The 13,380-nt window shown below is 42.6% G+C and overlaps 1 protein-coding gene across 1 annotated transcript; it reads left to right on the forward strand.

The window, feature by feature from the left end:
- The first annotated feature begins 323 nt into the window (after positions 1-323).
- On the forward strand, positions 324-2,448 carry LOC128309172 (uncharacterized). The gene is made up of 2 exons (XM_053045567.1): positions 324-496; positions 1,851-2,448. The coding sequence occupies exons 1-2, from the start codon at positions 324-326 to the stop codon at positions 2,446-2,448; spliced, it is 771 nt and encodes a 256-aa protein (XP_052901527.1).
- The last annotated feature ends 10,932 nt before the right edge of the window (positions 2,449-13,380 follow it).

Raw genomic sequence — 13,380 nt, forward strand, 5'->3', positions numbered from 1 at the left:
GTAAAACGCACCTGTGAAAAATCACATACGCATAATGCACGCGTTAGAAAGAGATAGTTAAATATGTTCTCGCATTACAGAGCTAGAGCGCTAAATACGCCCATAAGGACAATGTAATTATTTTATATAAAAGGGAGGCTGGCGCGGAGCCAAAATCAGTCGCAAATCAGTTAGTCAATCGGAATCGCATTATACGCATTTACGCATTTGTTTTATTACGCATTTGTAACGCGCATTTGTACGAAGTCAAAAATCAAAATTAAATAAAAAAGGTGAACCCAAAACGCAAACATAATAAGTGCAAGTAAACTTCGCAAATTGGGATGACTACGGAGGCTAAGGAGCTACATGGCGACCGTGACAGCGAGGAATGTGAGTACGATCCAAGTTACCTGCTCCAACAACCACAGGAGGAAAGACTGAAGGACGAAATCGTGGACGCGGAACACATCGTCAAGGACACCGATGTCGGTCCATGTCGGACCATCAGAAGCAGGTGTTTCTATACAAAATCAGGAACCTCGAATGTTTAGTAAGAAACATCGAGGGTAACAACGAGGTAGTTTACCACTGCCTAGTGTCCATAATACACAAATGTGTGAGGCTCTACAGATTACGATTACCTAAAGTATAATATAGTATATATATATAGTATATATATATATATATATATATATATATATATATATATATATATATATATATATATATATATATATATATATATATATATATATATATATATATATATATATATATATATATCCCAAATAGCCAAATTACCTTAAGCAGCCAATTGTGAAACGCTAAAGATCGCTGCTTAAATACGCCGTTTGCAGTAGATAAGCAGCCGGAAAGTTCCTGGAACTTTTAAGCAGCCCTTAAGCAGCCCTCAAACGTCTTATGTCAAAATAAAATTTTCTTGCTTCGTTTTTTTTCAAGCAAAACGTCAATTAAAAAAAAACAAAAAAACATGTGGTTTTTTCCTGACTTGTCGTCCGGTGCGCCTGTGTTGGTTACTGTTATTCTCATTATTCAATTTTATTATACATGTCCGTTGATTTTTTCTGTTAGTTGCGTTAGTGTGTGTGTCAATGCTACGATCTAGAATTCCTTGTTATTCGTTATATGTCTGGAATTAAACTGCGGTTGGCCTGTACATTAGAGTGATCACTTTGCTGGTTCTACTGTTTAGTACTGTGAAGTGATATATGGAAAAACGTATTCAAAAGCGAATCATTGCGTTCAACTAAAACGAACATAAAGGTAAGAAATTTTACCGTTAAAGTGTTAGTGCATTTACATTTTCTTAATACCATGTTTTCCATGTAAATAATTACTATAATATTTCTGCAGATGCCTTTCAATATCGTGGAAACGACTGATGCAAGAGGCCATAAGGAGCTGTTAGCAGTTCCTGAGCCATGGATACAAGGAACGAGTAAAAGAAAATCATACCTAATGTGGCCAAATGTTCGGCAGAAGGATCGACTTAACGAACTAATCGAAAATGACGCCAGCGTCCCAGCCAATTCGTGGGAAAGGATTTTGTGCAAAATTAAGCGTTCCGGAATTGATACATTGGCAGAAGCGAATAAGAACATTCAGGAAATGTGTTTGGTGTCTGCGACAGATTCAAGTGAAGTAGAATTCCAAAAATCACGTCAAAAAAAACCTACCCAAAACTCTCGCAGCAAAGTAAACATTGATTTTGAAGGAATGCTAGAAACCGAGCTCGAGTGCGCGTTAAATGAAAGTTCAGTGCAATATTCACAAGAAAACGCTGTTGTGGAAGATGACACTGAAACTGGGCAATACATATTACATGATTACCAACATTCCACAATTAGTGATAGATTAGATAGCTTAGAAAACGCCACTGGAACAATAATACGCAAGATAGATTTTCTAACGAACAAAACAACACCGAATTTCAACCCCGAAATCAATCATCGTTTGGACAGATTAGAACACATAACTTCAACCATCGCCGCAAAGTTAGATATTTTACTAGATAAATCCATAACTCCCGTAAACCTACGCCGCAAAACCATTAACATAGGTTTTGAAATTATCAGCAGTGAAGAAGAAATCAAAACTTTTGAAGCAAATCTGAATGAAATAAGTTATTTTAATGAAATTTCTTCATGGTTGGAAGACAATATTTTTGAAATTACTCCAGACAATAGAATGATCGAAATTTTGGACTTACTATTCACAAAACAATTTTTAACTGAGTTCAGTTGGACCGGAATTAGCAAAGGAAAACAAAAAATAGCAATGATGACTTTTAAAAACATTTTGGAATTATTTAGATTTCACGGCAGCACGAACGATACCACAATTACACAGAAAGATGTAGCTCGTTTTCTTATGAAGAAATTAAAAAATGCGGCAAAACGGGCTTTAATTAAAGGATTGCGTAAAAGCACACAACACAAGCATTGATTAAAAAATATTTTTTACTTTAAGTTTATATTACATTATTATTATTAGTTATATGTATATTTATAGATAATATTGTTCATGAATTCAACGTGTGTATTAAAGGTATAAAAACAAATTCTCCGGTTTTTTTAGTTCCTACAGCTATTAACTTACATTTAATGTCGTAGAAACTTATTTTCTCGTCTGTGCTTGAGATTTTGGTAGCATTTCCTACATAAATATTTAGGACAGACGATTTGAAAGGATAGTCAAAAAAAATCCGCTGTTCCTGCATTATTCTACCATAAAATTCACGTGCAAGAGGCGCTTTGGAAGAAATTTTAGAAAATCGTACAATTTTTTGTTGGTTAGTCAAAACCCAACAATCACGATTATTATCCTGTAGCTTGAAGTATAAGTTATTTCCGTTCTTTGATTCTTCTTCGTACTGATAAAAATGCTCAAGCTCAGATAGTCTGTTAATCAGCTGTTGCAAATCCTGCCGCCTGCTCCGTAGTAATTTTTTTAAATGCTGTAGTTTGTTTTCAAATGGGTACGTTGAAAGAGTATTGAGCGCACCAAAAAACTCTACTTCGTCATATATATGTAACAGATTATGAATATTACTTGTAAGAAACTGATCCCCATAAATGTTACTGTATTGGACTACAAATTCTTTTAACATTTCTTTTGCAACGTGCCAATTTTTTTTATAAACATTTGTTGATAAAAGAGTTATAGAACAAAAAAGCAATAAGAAGTGCCGGTATATGTCCTCGGGTAACGTATCCTTAAGCACCACAATTGCTGCATAATGCAGGAATGAACTTAATTCCGAACCCTTCCAATATTTAAGTATGTTCAGGCTTCGGAATGGTCTGTGAATCTCTGATGAGAGTTGTATCTGTCGCAGCATTTCCGATATTTCTAGAATTTCAGCAGCTGATAGCTTGGCGCGTAGTCCTAAAGTACCTTCTCTCCAACCTTGTAGCAATCTTCGCATCACTCCTAAATCAATGAGATGCAGCCGATCTGCAACAATTATATCTCTGATAATATCTATAAATGGTATCTCAAGCAATGGACTGACTATTTTTTTATGTTTGCCATACGCTTTTTTACGGAAGTCAAAATCTGTCCGTAATGCATGGTTCACGCCCTTAAAAATAACAGTATGGGACCCATGATGAAATTCTCCCTGACACGTACATTTCAAACAGCCATTCACTGCATTAAAGTTTGCCACTCCTAAAATAAAAAGAAATATTAATTTGTATTTTAGAATTTTCCTCACAAGTTCTCTTACCTTTTATAAAAGCTCTAGCAGGTGAATCGGCTATTATTGCTCGAAGTTTGATGTTAATTTTTATGTCCATGATGGTTATTCCTGTAACCAATACACTTTTCAATTCGTTTACCAACGGTCCTAAATATTCTTCCACATTGCCTGGTTTTGTTGTACCGCAAAAAACTCCAACAATCATTGGAGGAGTGTTTGGCAACTCGTGCAAGTTTAAAAGGATGGGCCAAAATTGCGTACTACTGCTTCTATATAATGGTAGACCATCAACGAAAAGATTAAGAGACAACTCTTGAAAGGGCGGACTTTTTTTTCTGAAAAATTCATGTATCGGAATGAGTGAAAAAGTAGGAAAAAAAAAGTAAAAATAACAATAAAACTTACAAGAAATAGGTTGAAATGCATTTTTCAATACCGTTGTACCAAAATTGCCCTCCATTTATATGCTTAATGTCTGCCGGGGTTCTTTTAGTGCGAAGCAACGTTCTGGCGTCATTCGGAAGGTCGCTTTGATATTTGCAGTTCAATATCTTCAATATCATGTTTATTGATTGATGCGATTGATTGGTGGATAAAGCCCATAATTTCAGACATTCTTCAGTATTCATATTTTTAAAATCATTCTTATCTGGTATTAGTCCTTCGTATTCATCTTCCGACGCAGAACTTTCCGAAGACTGTTCAATTAAGTCTGGAATATTGATTGTTGGCGCTAAGAACAAAAGTAATCGGTAACCATAACATAATCTAACTTAATGTTTGTTTACTATGACACACCTGCAATATCCAATAGCTCGCTCACAGTTGAATTGATGTTTTTCTCAAATAGTTCACGTTTAATCTTATCACGTTTACGATAGATTTTCCCCGATTTTTTAATGCTTTGTGAAAACATTTTATTCTCGCGTAGACCTTCCCGAAACTGATGGTGTCTGTTTGTGACGCCTATTTTTGGCAGATGACGGATGAGGACAGATGAGTTTGTAAACAAACTACCATCGAGTACCGTGTGCTTCCTAAAGAACCGCATAGTTCCGTCGGGAACCTTTAACCGACTACTTTGGAACTCAATAGTTCCATCGTGCGCTGCGTGCGGTTTAAGCAACCCCAAGGTTCACACACGGTTCGCTTTTTCACTAAGCAGCCCTCTAGCAGCGTTATGGTTCGATTTCAAACGTTTCAGGCTATTTGGGATATATATATTTATTTATATATATATATATATAAATATATATCTATAGATATATATATATATATATATATATATATATATATATTATATATATCTATATATATATAATATATATATATATATATAGATATATATATATATATATAAATATATATATATATATATATATATATATATATATATATATATAGATATAAATATATATATATATATATATATATATATATATATATATATATATATATATATATATATATATATATATATATATATATATATATATTTTCATCTTCCTTTTGAGCCTTAATCATCCTTTTACAAATCACAATCGAAACCTTTAGCACATTTGCTCTCGACAATGCATCTACATGTTGCATTCTCTCAGCGGAACGATGTTCTACATTGAAATCAAATTCAGCTAATGATACAAGCCATCTGCTTACTCTTGCATTAATAATGGTCTTATTAAGTGCTTGTTTAAACGCTACGCAATCGGTTATAACGGTAAACTTTCACCTAGTATATAGCATCTGAATTTCTTCAATGATTCAACAACAGCCAATCCCTCTAACTCAAAAGAATGATAATTCCTTTCTGCCGCATTAGTTAACCGACTATAATAGTAACACGGATGAATCTTCCCGTCATCGTCACACTGCATCAAGATTCCTGCTAACGCGTCTTTACTGGCATCCGTATGCACTTCGGTTCTACGACCTGTCTTAAAAATGCGCAACACTGGATACTCCGTTAGCATCCTCTTCACTTTCTCAAACGCTTCCATTGCATCGGAGTTGAAGTTAAACTCTACTCCTGTTGCGAACGCAACAGGGCAACAAACACGCGACACGAGAAAATTCACTTTTCTTAATACGTTTATTTAATACCTTAATCGTAGGCTCACGGGAACGAATTAAAAAATCAAGCGTGTTCTTTAGCGCGGTTGGCTTGTTACTGGGGCCCAGTTCGCCTGATTCCACGCGTGTCCTCCGGTCATCGCCTTTGCCAACAGGTCATCCCTTTTCCTTCGTGTGTGAGTGAGCGCGCCGGACTTTCTCCACTCAGGGCTAGATTCACTCACGCCCGCGCTTTCTGTCAAACCGGCTGTCATCGACGTTGATGTTTGTCAACACTGGCCCCCAGTGTTTTGACTTGTCAAAGCACTTCCCTGTCTGTCGATGTCAATAGCTGCTATCTTAACCGCCGGTCGTTCGCACGTCGTTCCGTTCGCTAGACGCACGTGTACTCGACGAACCGCACCGTCCTTCGATTGTATTGCGCGTATTACTCGCCCTTTTGGCCAACAGCCGCGCGGGAGAGTTTCATCCACAATCAAGACTACGTCTCCTTCCTTGAGCGGTTCACGGGGCTGATACCACTTTGTCCTTCGGGTCAGGGTAGGAAGGTAGGCTGCCACCCATTTTCGCCAAAATATATTCGCGTAGATTTGTGACGTTTTCCAATTGTTGCGCAGCGTGTCCGGCGAGTCGTCTATAGTCACAAACGGCTTTACTCCAGCTGATGAACCTAAAAGCAAGTGATTTGGGGTTATTGGTTCATCCTCCTCACTATCAATTGGCACATCCGTCAACGGACGAGCGTTCACTATATGCTCGACTTCGATCAGCCAACTGCTGAGTACCGCGTCCGTTGGGTGTCGCGTGAATCGGATGTTGTGTAAAGTCTGCTTGACCGTCCGGATTAATCGCTCCCACGCTCCCCCAAAGTGTGGTGCGGCTGGCGGATTGAAGACCCATTGAGTGTTCGGTAAGTTCATCGTCTCGATCATCTCATCCATGTCTACTTCTTTTAGGGCCTCTCGAAGTTCGCGGCTCGCTCCGACAAAATTTGTTCCTCGATCCGAGTAGATTTCCACCGGCGTTCCACGACGAGCTATGAAATTCCTCACCGCTAGTATGCACGCACTGGTCGACAACGACGGAACTGTTTCAATATGGATAGCGCGCACCGTTAGACAGGTAAACAGTACCCCCCATCGTTTTTGCGTCTTCCGTCCATCAGCCACAATGAACGGTCCAAAGTAGTCGATTCCGGTGTAGCTTCACGGGCGTGAAAACGGCGATAATCTCGCCACGGGTAAATCTCCCATCATGGGCTCGCATACAGCTGCTTTACGCAGTCTACAGAACTGGCAATTGGTTCTCACTCTATGACATGCTGTTCTTAACGCGGGGACATCAAATCTTTGTCGTACTTCGTTGATAACCGTCTGGTGATTTTGATGCCTATACCTACGGTGATAATCGTCTACAATGAGATCGGTGACTTTGCCATCTTTTGGTAGGATGATCGGTCTCTTAGTATCGTAGCACGCATGACTGCAGGCATCGATTCTGCCTTTGACGCGTAGTATTCCATCAGTATCCATATAAGGACTACGTTTTATCAGTCGGCTGTTGCGAGACAATGCCCTTCTGTGGCTGGTGGCAGTGGTTTGATCCATCAACAAGCGATATTCTTTGGGATACGTACACCTTTGCACCTCTCTGATGATAGTCCGTTCGGCTAGTTGCATTTCTCGAGCAGTTAAGGGACCTGTCTGACGGTTCAACGGTTGTCGAGCGTTGTTGAGAAATCGCCACATGTACCCGACTGATCTTAGCAACCGCTTCCACCTCGAAAAACGATCGAAATCAATTATCGCACAGGTAGACACATGAGTGTTGATGATCTTCCGTTGCTCCTCTTCGGTGGTTGACGTCGGGGATGATTCGTAAGTCCAACTTATTTCTGCAGACGATAAGAACTGTGGACCTGTAAACCACTGGCTTGCCGTTAGATGTGCGCTGAGCTTGGACCATTTAGTTGCTTCATCGGCCACGTTGAAATGCGTTGATATCCAGCGCCACTCCCTTACATCAGTCTCCTCTAGAATCTCGCCTACACGATGGGCCACGAATGTGCTGTATCTTCGGTGATCCGACCGCAGCCAGCAGATTACATCCTTAGAGTCTGTCCAGAAAAAGGTACGGTGCACCTTCTGTCGATGAGCTTTCTTTATCGCCTGTGCTAGGCGAGTACCCAACACTGCTGCTTGTAGCTCTAGTCTTGGAACTGACATATACTTAAGAGGTGCTACCCTTGTTTTCCCACCTACGAGGATGACTTCGATGTTCCCGTTTTGTTCGTAACGGAAGTAAGCGACTGCAGCGAATCCGTCAATCCCCGCATCTACAAAGATATGAAGCTGTAGATTATTTTCGTACAATTCGATTTGTCGCCGATAACATCGTGGAATGGAAATGCTCTCGAGCACCGATAAACATTTCGTCCAACTCAGCCACTTTTCATACTGTACCGAAGGGATCTCTTGATCCCATCCTATACCTGCTCGCCATACTTCTTGCAGAATGATTTTGAGGTAGAACAAAAATCCGGCGATCAATCCTAATGGGTCGTAAATCGACATAAGCAAACTTAATAGTTGGCGCTTTGTTGGTACTGCTTTGCCGTCTAGAAAGCTATCGAGCGATGACGGAGTTTTGAAGCAGAAGGTGTCGCTCCGCGAGTCCCACCACATACCTAGGACCTTATTTGGTGTTGAGCTGGGCTCCAAGGTTAGGTCCTTTTGTTGGTGTTCGCTACTGTCGACGGCTTGGAGAACTTCCACTGAGTTGGACATCCAATTATGAAGGGGAAACCCGCCCTGAGAGTGAATGAACGTCACATCTTCCGTTAATTTGATGGCCTCGGTTACCTCTTCAACGCTTGCCAGCATATCATCGACGTAATGGTCCTCTTTGATGCATTTCACTGCCTCGGGGTATTGCTCACCAAATCGATCCGCATTAAGGTTCTTCACGTACTGGGCACAGCTTGGCGAGCATGAGGCTCCGAACGTCATCCTAAGCATGACGTACTCGTCCGGTTCAGCTTGCTCGGGGTTCCACTTCCAAAGAAAACGTTGACTTTGCAGGTCTTGTTCATTTATGCGGACCTGGTGGTACATTTCAGATATGTCCGCTGCCACCGCTATTCTTCGCTCCCGAAAGCGTTGTAAAACACTTGAAAGCGGCGCGAGGAAATCTGGTCCTGTAGATAAGGCGGAGTTCAATGAGTGTCCGCGAAAGATTGCAGCGGCGTCCCACACAATTCGAACTTTATTGGGCTTGTTCGGATTGAACACAGGGAATATAGGTAAATACCACACCCGTGGATGGTTTGATAGCTTCTCTTCAACGGTTAAGTGGCGGATGTAGCCTTTCTCTACGTACTCTCTCATCTTTGCATTCATGACGTCTCTGAGCTTTTGATCTTTGCTCATCTTTCGCTCGAGACAGTCCATTCGTTTCAGCGCTAAGCTTCGGTTTTTAGGGAGTACGGTATCGTTATATCGCCATAGTAGCCCCGTAGAGTATCTACCCTCCACTAAATTCGTATGCTTAGCCAAAAGTTCCAAAGCTCGTTCATCCTCTTTGGACCGGATAACGTCATTGACCACCCCTCGCGGGGCTTCTAAAGCAAAGCTTCCCTTCAGGGCATTATCTATTCTTATCTCGATGTCTCGGCACTCGCATAGTTGGGCACGATGTGACGATATTGTTTCGCGTACAACGGGATAACGTCCACTGCTGCTGCATAGGCCTGATACCACCCATCCAAGATGCGTTTTTGTTGCGACCGGTTCGTCGATAAGTCCTTCTACGGTTTTAAGGGGACGGGTTAAATGATAATTATCCATACCTAGTAGTATCCGAGGGGCTGCAGCGCTGAATGATGGAATCGGCAGGGAGGATAGATGTACGTATTTTGCGCCGAATTGGTCCATATCGAGGCTTTGTGTAGGTAGTCCTAGTCTACGAACCGTGCGGATGGCCGGTACCCTATAATGGCGATCATGGCCTCGAATGCCCGAGATGTTGATGCTGACTTCAACCGACTCCGGTTCATCGCGGTGCTGGCCCCCGGTCCAACTGAGGCAGAGAGGTTTCGGATTACCGCTAAGACCAAGCTCCTGGGCTAGAGTGTGTTCCATCAGGCTAACAGACGAGCCTTCATCCAGTAACGCGATCACATTTACTTTTCGTTTATGGGCGCGTAGGGTGATTGGAATATATCGCAGCAATACTTCGCGATGAGTTCCTACGGAATGAGAATTAGTGCTTTCGTACTTGCCAGGATGTTCCTTGGTTTGATAATTATGAAGTAGCGTGTGGTGTCTTTGGGAACATCCAGCCTTTCCACAGGGTTGTTGAAGCCGGCACTGGTTTTGATGTCGTCTTAAGCAACATTTGCACACGTGATGATCGTTCACGTATTTCCAACGGTTCTCGGCACTCATCCTCAGGAACACATCACATTCAGTCAGGCGACTGCACTCGTCGTCACACGCACATTTTCTTAGCTCGGTTTTGCTCGATTCAGCTTGTCTTACAGTCGATAAGACTTTCTGGCGAGGCTGAGTGGTTGTATGGCTTGGTGAGTGGACGTTGACGTGTTTAGGAGATTGCTTTTCGTCGCGAGCGGCTGGTCTTGGGCTTACCCGTAACGCACCATTTCTAACCTTCGTCATCCATCGCGCAAACTGTGCTAGAGTGACACTCGGGAGGGCATCACAGTGCATACCCCAGTTGAGGCGCAGTACTGGTGGGAGACGCGCTACCAGCTCCTCAAGCAGAGGCCCATCGTACGTATTCTCCACACCGCTTTTCCTCACTGTTGCGCAGATTTCCTCTACTTCCAGGCCGTACTCAACTAACGTCTCTAATTTTTCCATTTTAGGTAACGGAGCTTGTCGTATCTTGTCTCGTAGTGTGGCAATAACGAGTTCTGGTCGTCCATACATCGACCTCAACGTCTCTAGAACTTCCGAGAGGTTATCCCCGTAATAGAGGCGACGCTTTACAGCTTTCAGTGCATGGCCCTTCAGCGCTTCTCGCAGGCGTTGCATATTTTCGCCATCGCTATATCCGCACAACCGTGTTGATTCCTCAAACGATGCACAAAACATATCCCATTCATTGGGATCGCCGGAAAATATGGGCAGCTTTCCGCTTACGACCTTTCTTGCTGAAGCCTGGCTGCGCGTTATTTCGCCCTCGGTGAAATTCGTGTGGTCGAATGCGGTAGAACACGGATGCATGAACCCGATTGCACCCCGTGGGTCGGCTCCATTTCGGTTCGTCTCCATTTTGCGTTCCATGGAAGACAGTCTCTCCATGATGGTAGCAAGCGTGCTAGAAAGCATTGTACTGGCCGCCTGAGACTTACACCTGGAACACTTCCATCCTCTTCCTAGCGCAGCTTCGCCTTCGTCGACGCACGCTACATGATGTTTTCGGGCACACTCACTACATTTCGCCGTTTCGCCTCCTAATGCTCGGTCACAGGTAGCGCATGGTTCCTCGATCGGTAAACTGCCAAACGGGGCGGTACACTTTTCCATACACGCCTTAATCCCCTCGAACATTCGGCTTATCTCCTTCATCGAATCGGGTTGGCCTTCAACGGCCGGGGTTGACACAACGTTCTGCTCGATCGGGTTTGGTCTGCAGTTATCGCACATCCACTCGCGATCATAAATTGTTTCATCCTCTTTGATACACTGAAGATGAAACCAATCTTCGCAAGCGTCGCACGCGACCATCTTATCTTCCTTTACTGCCTTACAGATTACGCACGGCTTTTGGTTCTCCATTGTTCAATCCTACTTTCAGTCCGATCACGAGCGTTCCGCGATTAGTAAATGTTCCGAATTTCCTCAGGAATCTTACAATGACTTGCAACGCGGTAACTATTGAACTCTGACACCGTGGTAGTGAAAAGCAAGCTCTTCCGATTTTCCTCAAGAGTGGAACTGATTTTCACACGTATTCACAGCACCTAAGTTTCTCTCGCGAGGACACAGGCAGTCTTTCGAACTGGATAATTAGCTTGTATAATACGAGCTTGATTTTTTAAAATGTTGCGAACGCAACAGGGCAACAAACACGCGACACGAGAAAATTCACTTTTCTTAATACGTTTATTTAATACCTTAATCGTAGGCTCACGGGAACGAATTAAAAAATCAAGCGTGTTCTTTAGCGCGGTTGGCTTGTTACTGGGGCCCAGTTCGCCTGATTCCACGCGTGTCCTCCGGTCATCGCCTTTGCCAACAGGTCATCCCTTTTCCTTCGTGTGTGAGTGAGCGCGCCGGACTTTCTCCACTCAGGGCTAGATTCACTCACGTCCGCGCTTTCTGTCAAACCGGCTGTCATCGACGTTGATGTTTGTCAACAACTCCTTTCTTTAACAGGCCAACGGACAACGGCTTCATAATTTTCGCAAAATCTGGGATAAACTTGCGGAAATAGTTGGCTAAACCATAAAACCGCTGAAGCTGCTTCACATTCGCCGGAACAGGAAAACTTCTCACTTTTTCCACCTTTTGTGATGCTGGTTCAATGCGCCCTTCGTAGATCTGGTAGCCCAAATACTCGACACGTCGTTGAAGAAACACACATTTCTTCCAATTGATTTCCAGGCCCGCGCTCTGCGCTACATCCAGCACACATTTCAACGCCGCTAATCCACGTTCCTCGTCTTGTGATGATAATATCATCAACAAACGCCAACATCACTCCTTCGCTTATCAAATTCCGGAACACCGAACTGATAAATCGACCGAACGCACTTCCACTCGTACAAAGCCCAAAAGGTGCACGCATGAACTCGTACTGCCCATCTGGTGTTACGAAGGCTGTGTACATCCTGGACTCTTCTTTCACCGGCACATGAAAGTATGAGTTCTTTAGATCCAACGTGGTGTAAACTCTGGCATCGGCAAGTTGATCAATCTGGTCCTCTACGTTCGGCAAAGGGTAGGGATCACGGACCATTCTTTTATTGATTTCACGATAGTCGACGGATACCCGGTGAGATCCGTCCTTTTTGGGTACCACTACTAGAGCACTCGCGTATGGACTATCAGAAAGCCGAATAATATCGTCTCGAAGCCATTGTTCGATCTGTTCACGAACCACCTTTCTTTCTAAAGGAGCCAATCTACGCGGATTTGCTCGAACCACACTTTTGTCGTGCATTGTAATGTTCAACTCACAATTGGAGGCACATCTTTCCTTATGTGAATAGTTGTTTACTATTTCGGTTACCTTTTGCCGCCACTCACATGGAACATTTACTTCGTCATTTTCATACGAAATTCGATAAATCCATGCTGGATCCTCGATCGTCTTTTCGTCGTTATTTGTCGTACTCTTTTGTCCGTTATTTCCTGTCTTACACTGTATCTTCACGCCCATATTCGTGATCGCAAAATCCACATTTCTTAAAAAAATCATGCCCAATAACACGGGAACCTCGAGAGCCGTCTCAGGAACAATGTCAAATTTGATTTCAAATTTCTCTTCACCAATGATAGCAAACAAAATAGATTGCCCCGAAGTGTTTATTACCTTTCCACCCATACCACTGAGCCGCTGTGTCGTTGCGCTCCACT

The sequence above is a fragment of the Anopheles moucheti genome, unplaced genomic scaffold (assembly GCF_943734755.1).
Source record: "Anopheles moucheti unplaced genomic scaffold, idAnoMoucSN_F20_07 scaffold_177_ctg1, whole genome shotgun sequence".
Classification (NCBI taxonomy): Eukaryota; Metazoa; Arthropoda; class Insecta; order Diptera; family Culicidae; genus Anopheles; species Anopheles moucheti.

What these genes read in the sequence shown, in the direction of transcription:
- LOC128309172 (XM_053045567.1), top strand. Translation starts at nt 324, where the DNA reads ATGACTACGGAGGCTAAGGAGCTACATGGCGACCGTGACAGCGAGGAA. An exon ending in TGTCGGACCATCAGAAGCAG is followed by an intron (nt 497 to 1,850) that starts GTGTTTCTATAC and finishes TTCCACAATTAG; the next exon opens with TGATAGATTAGATAGCTTAG.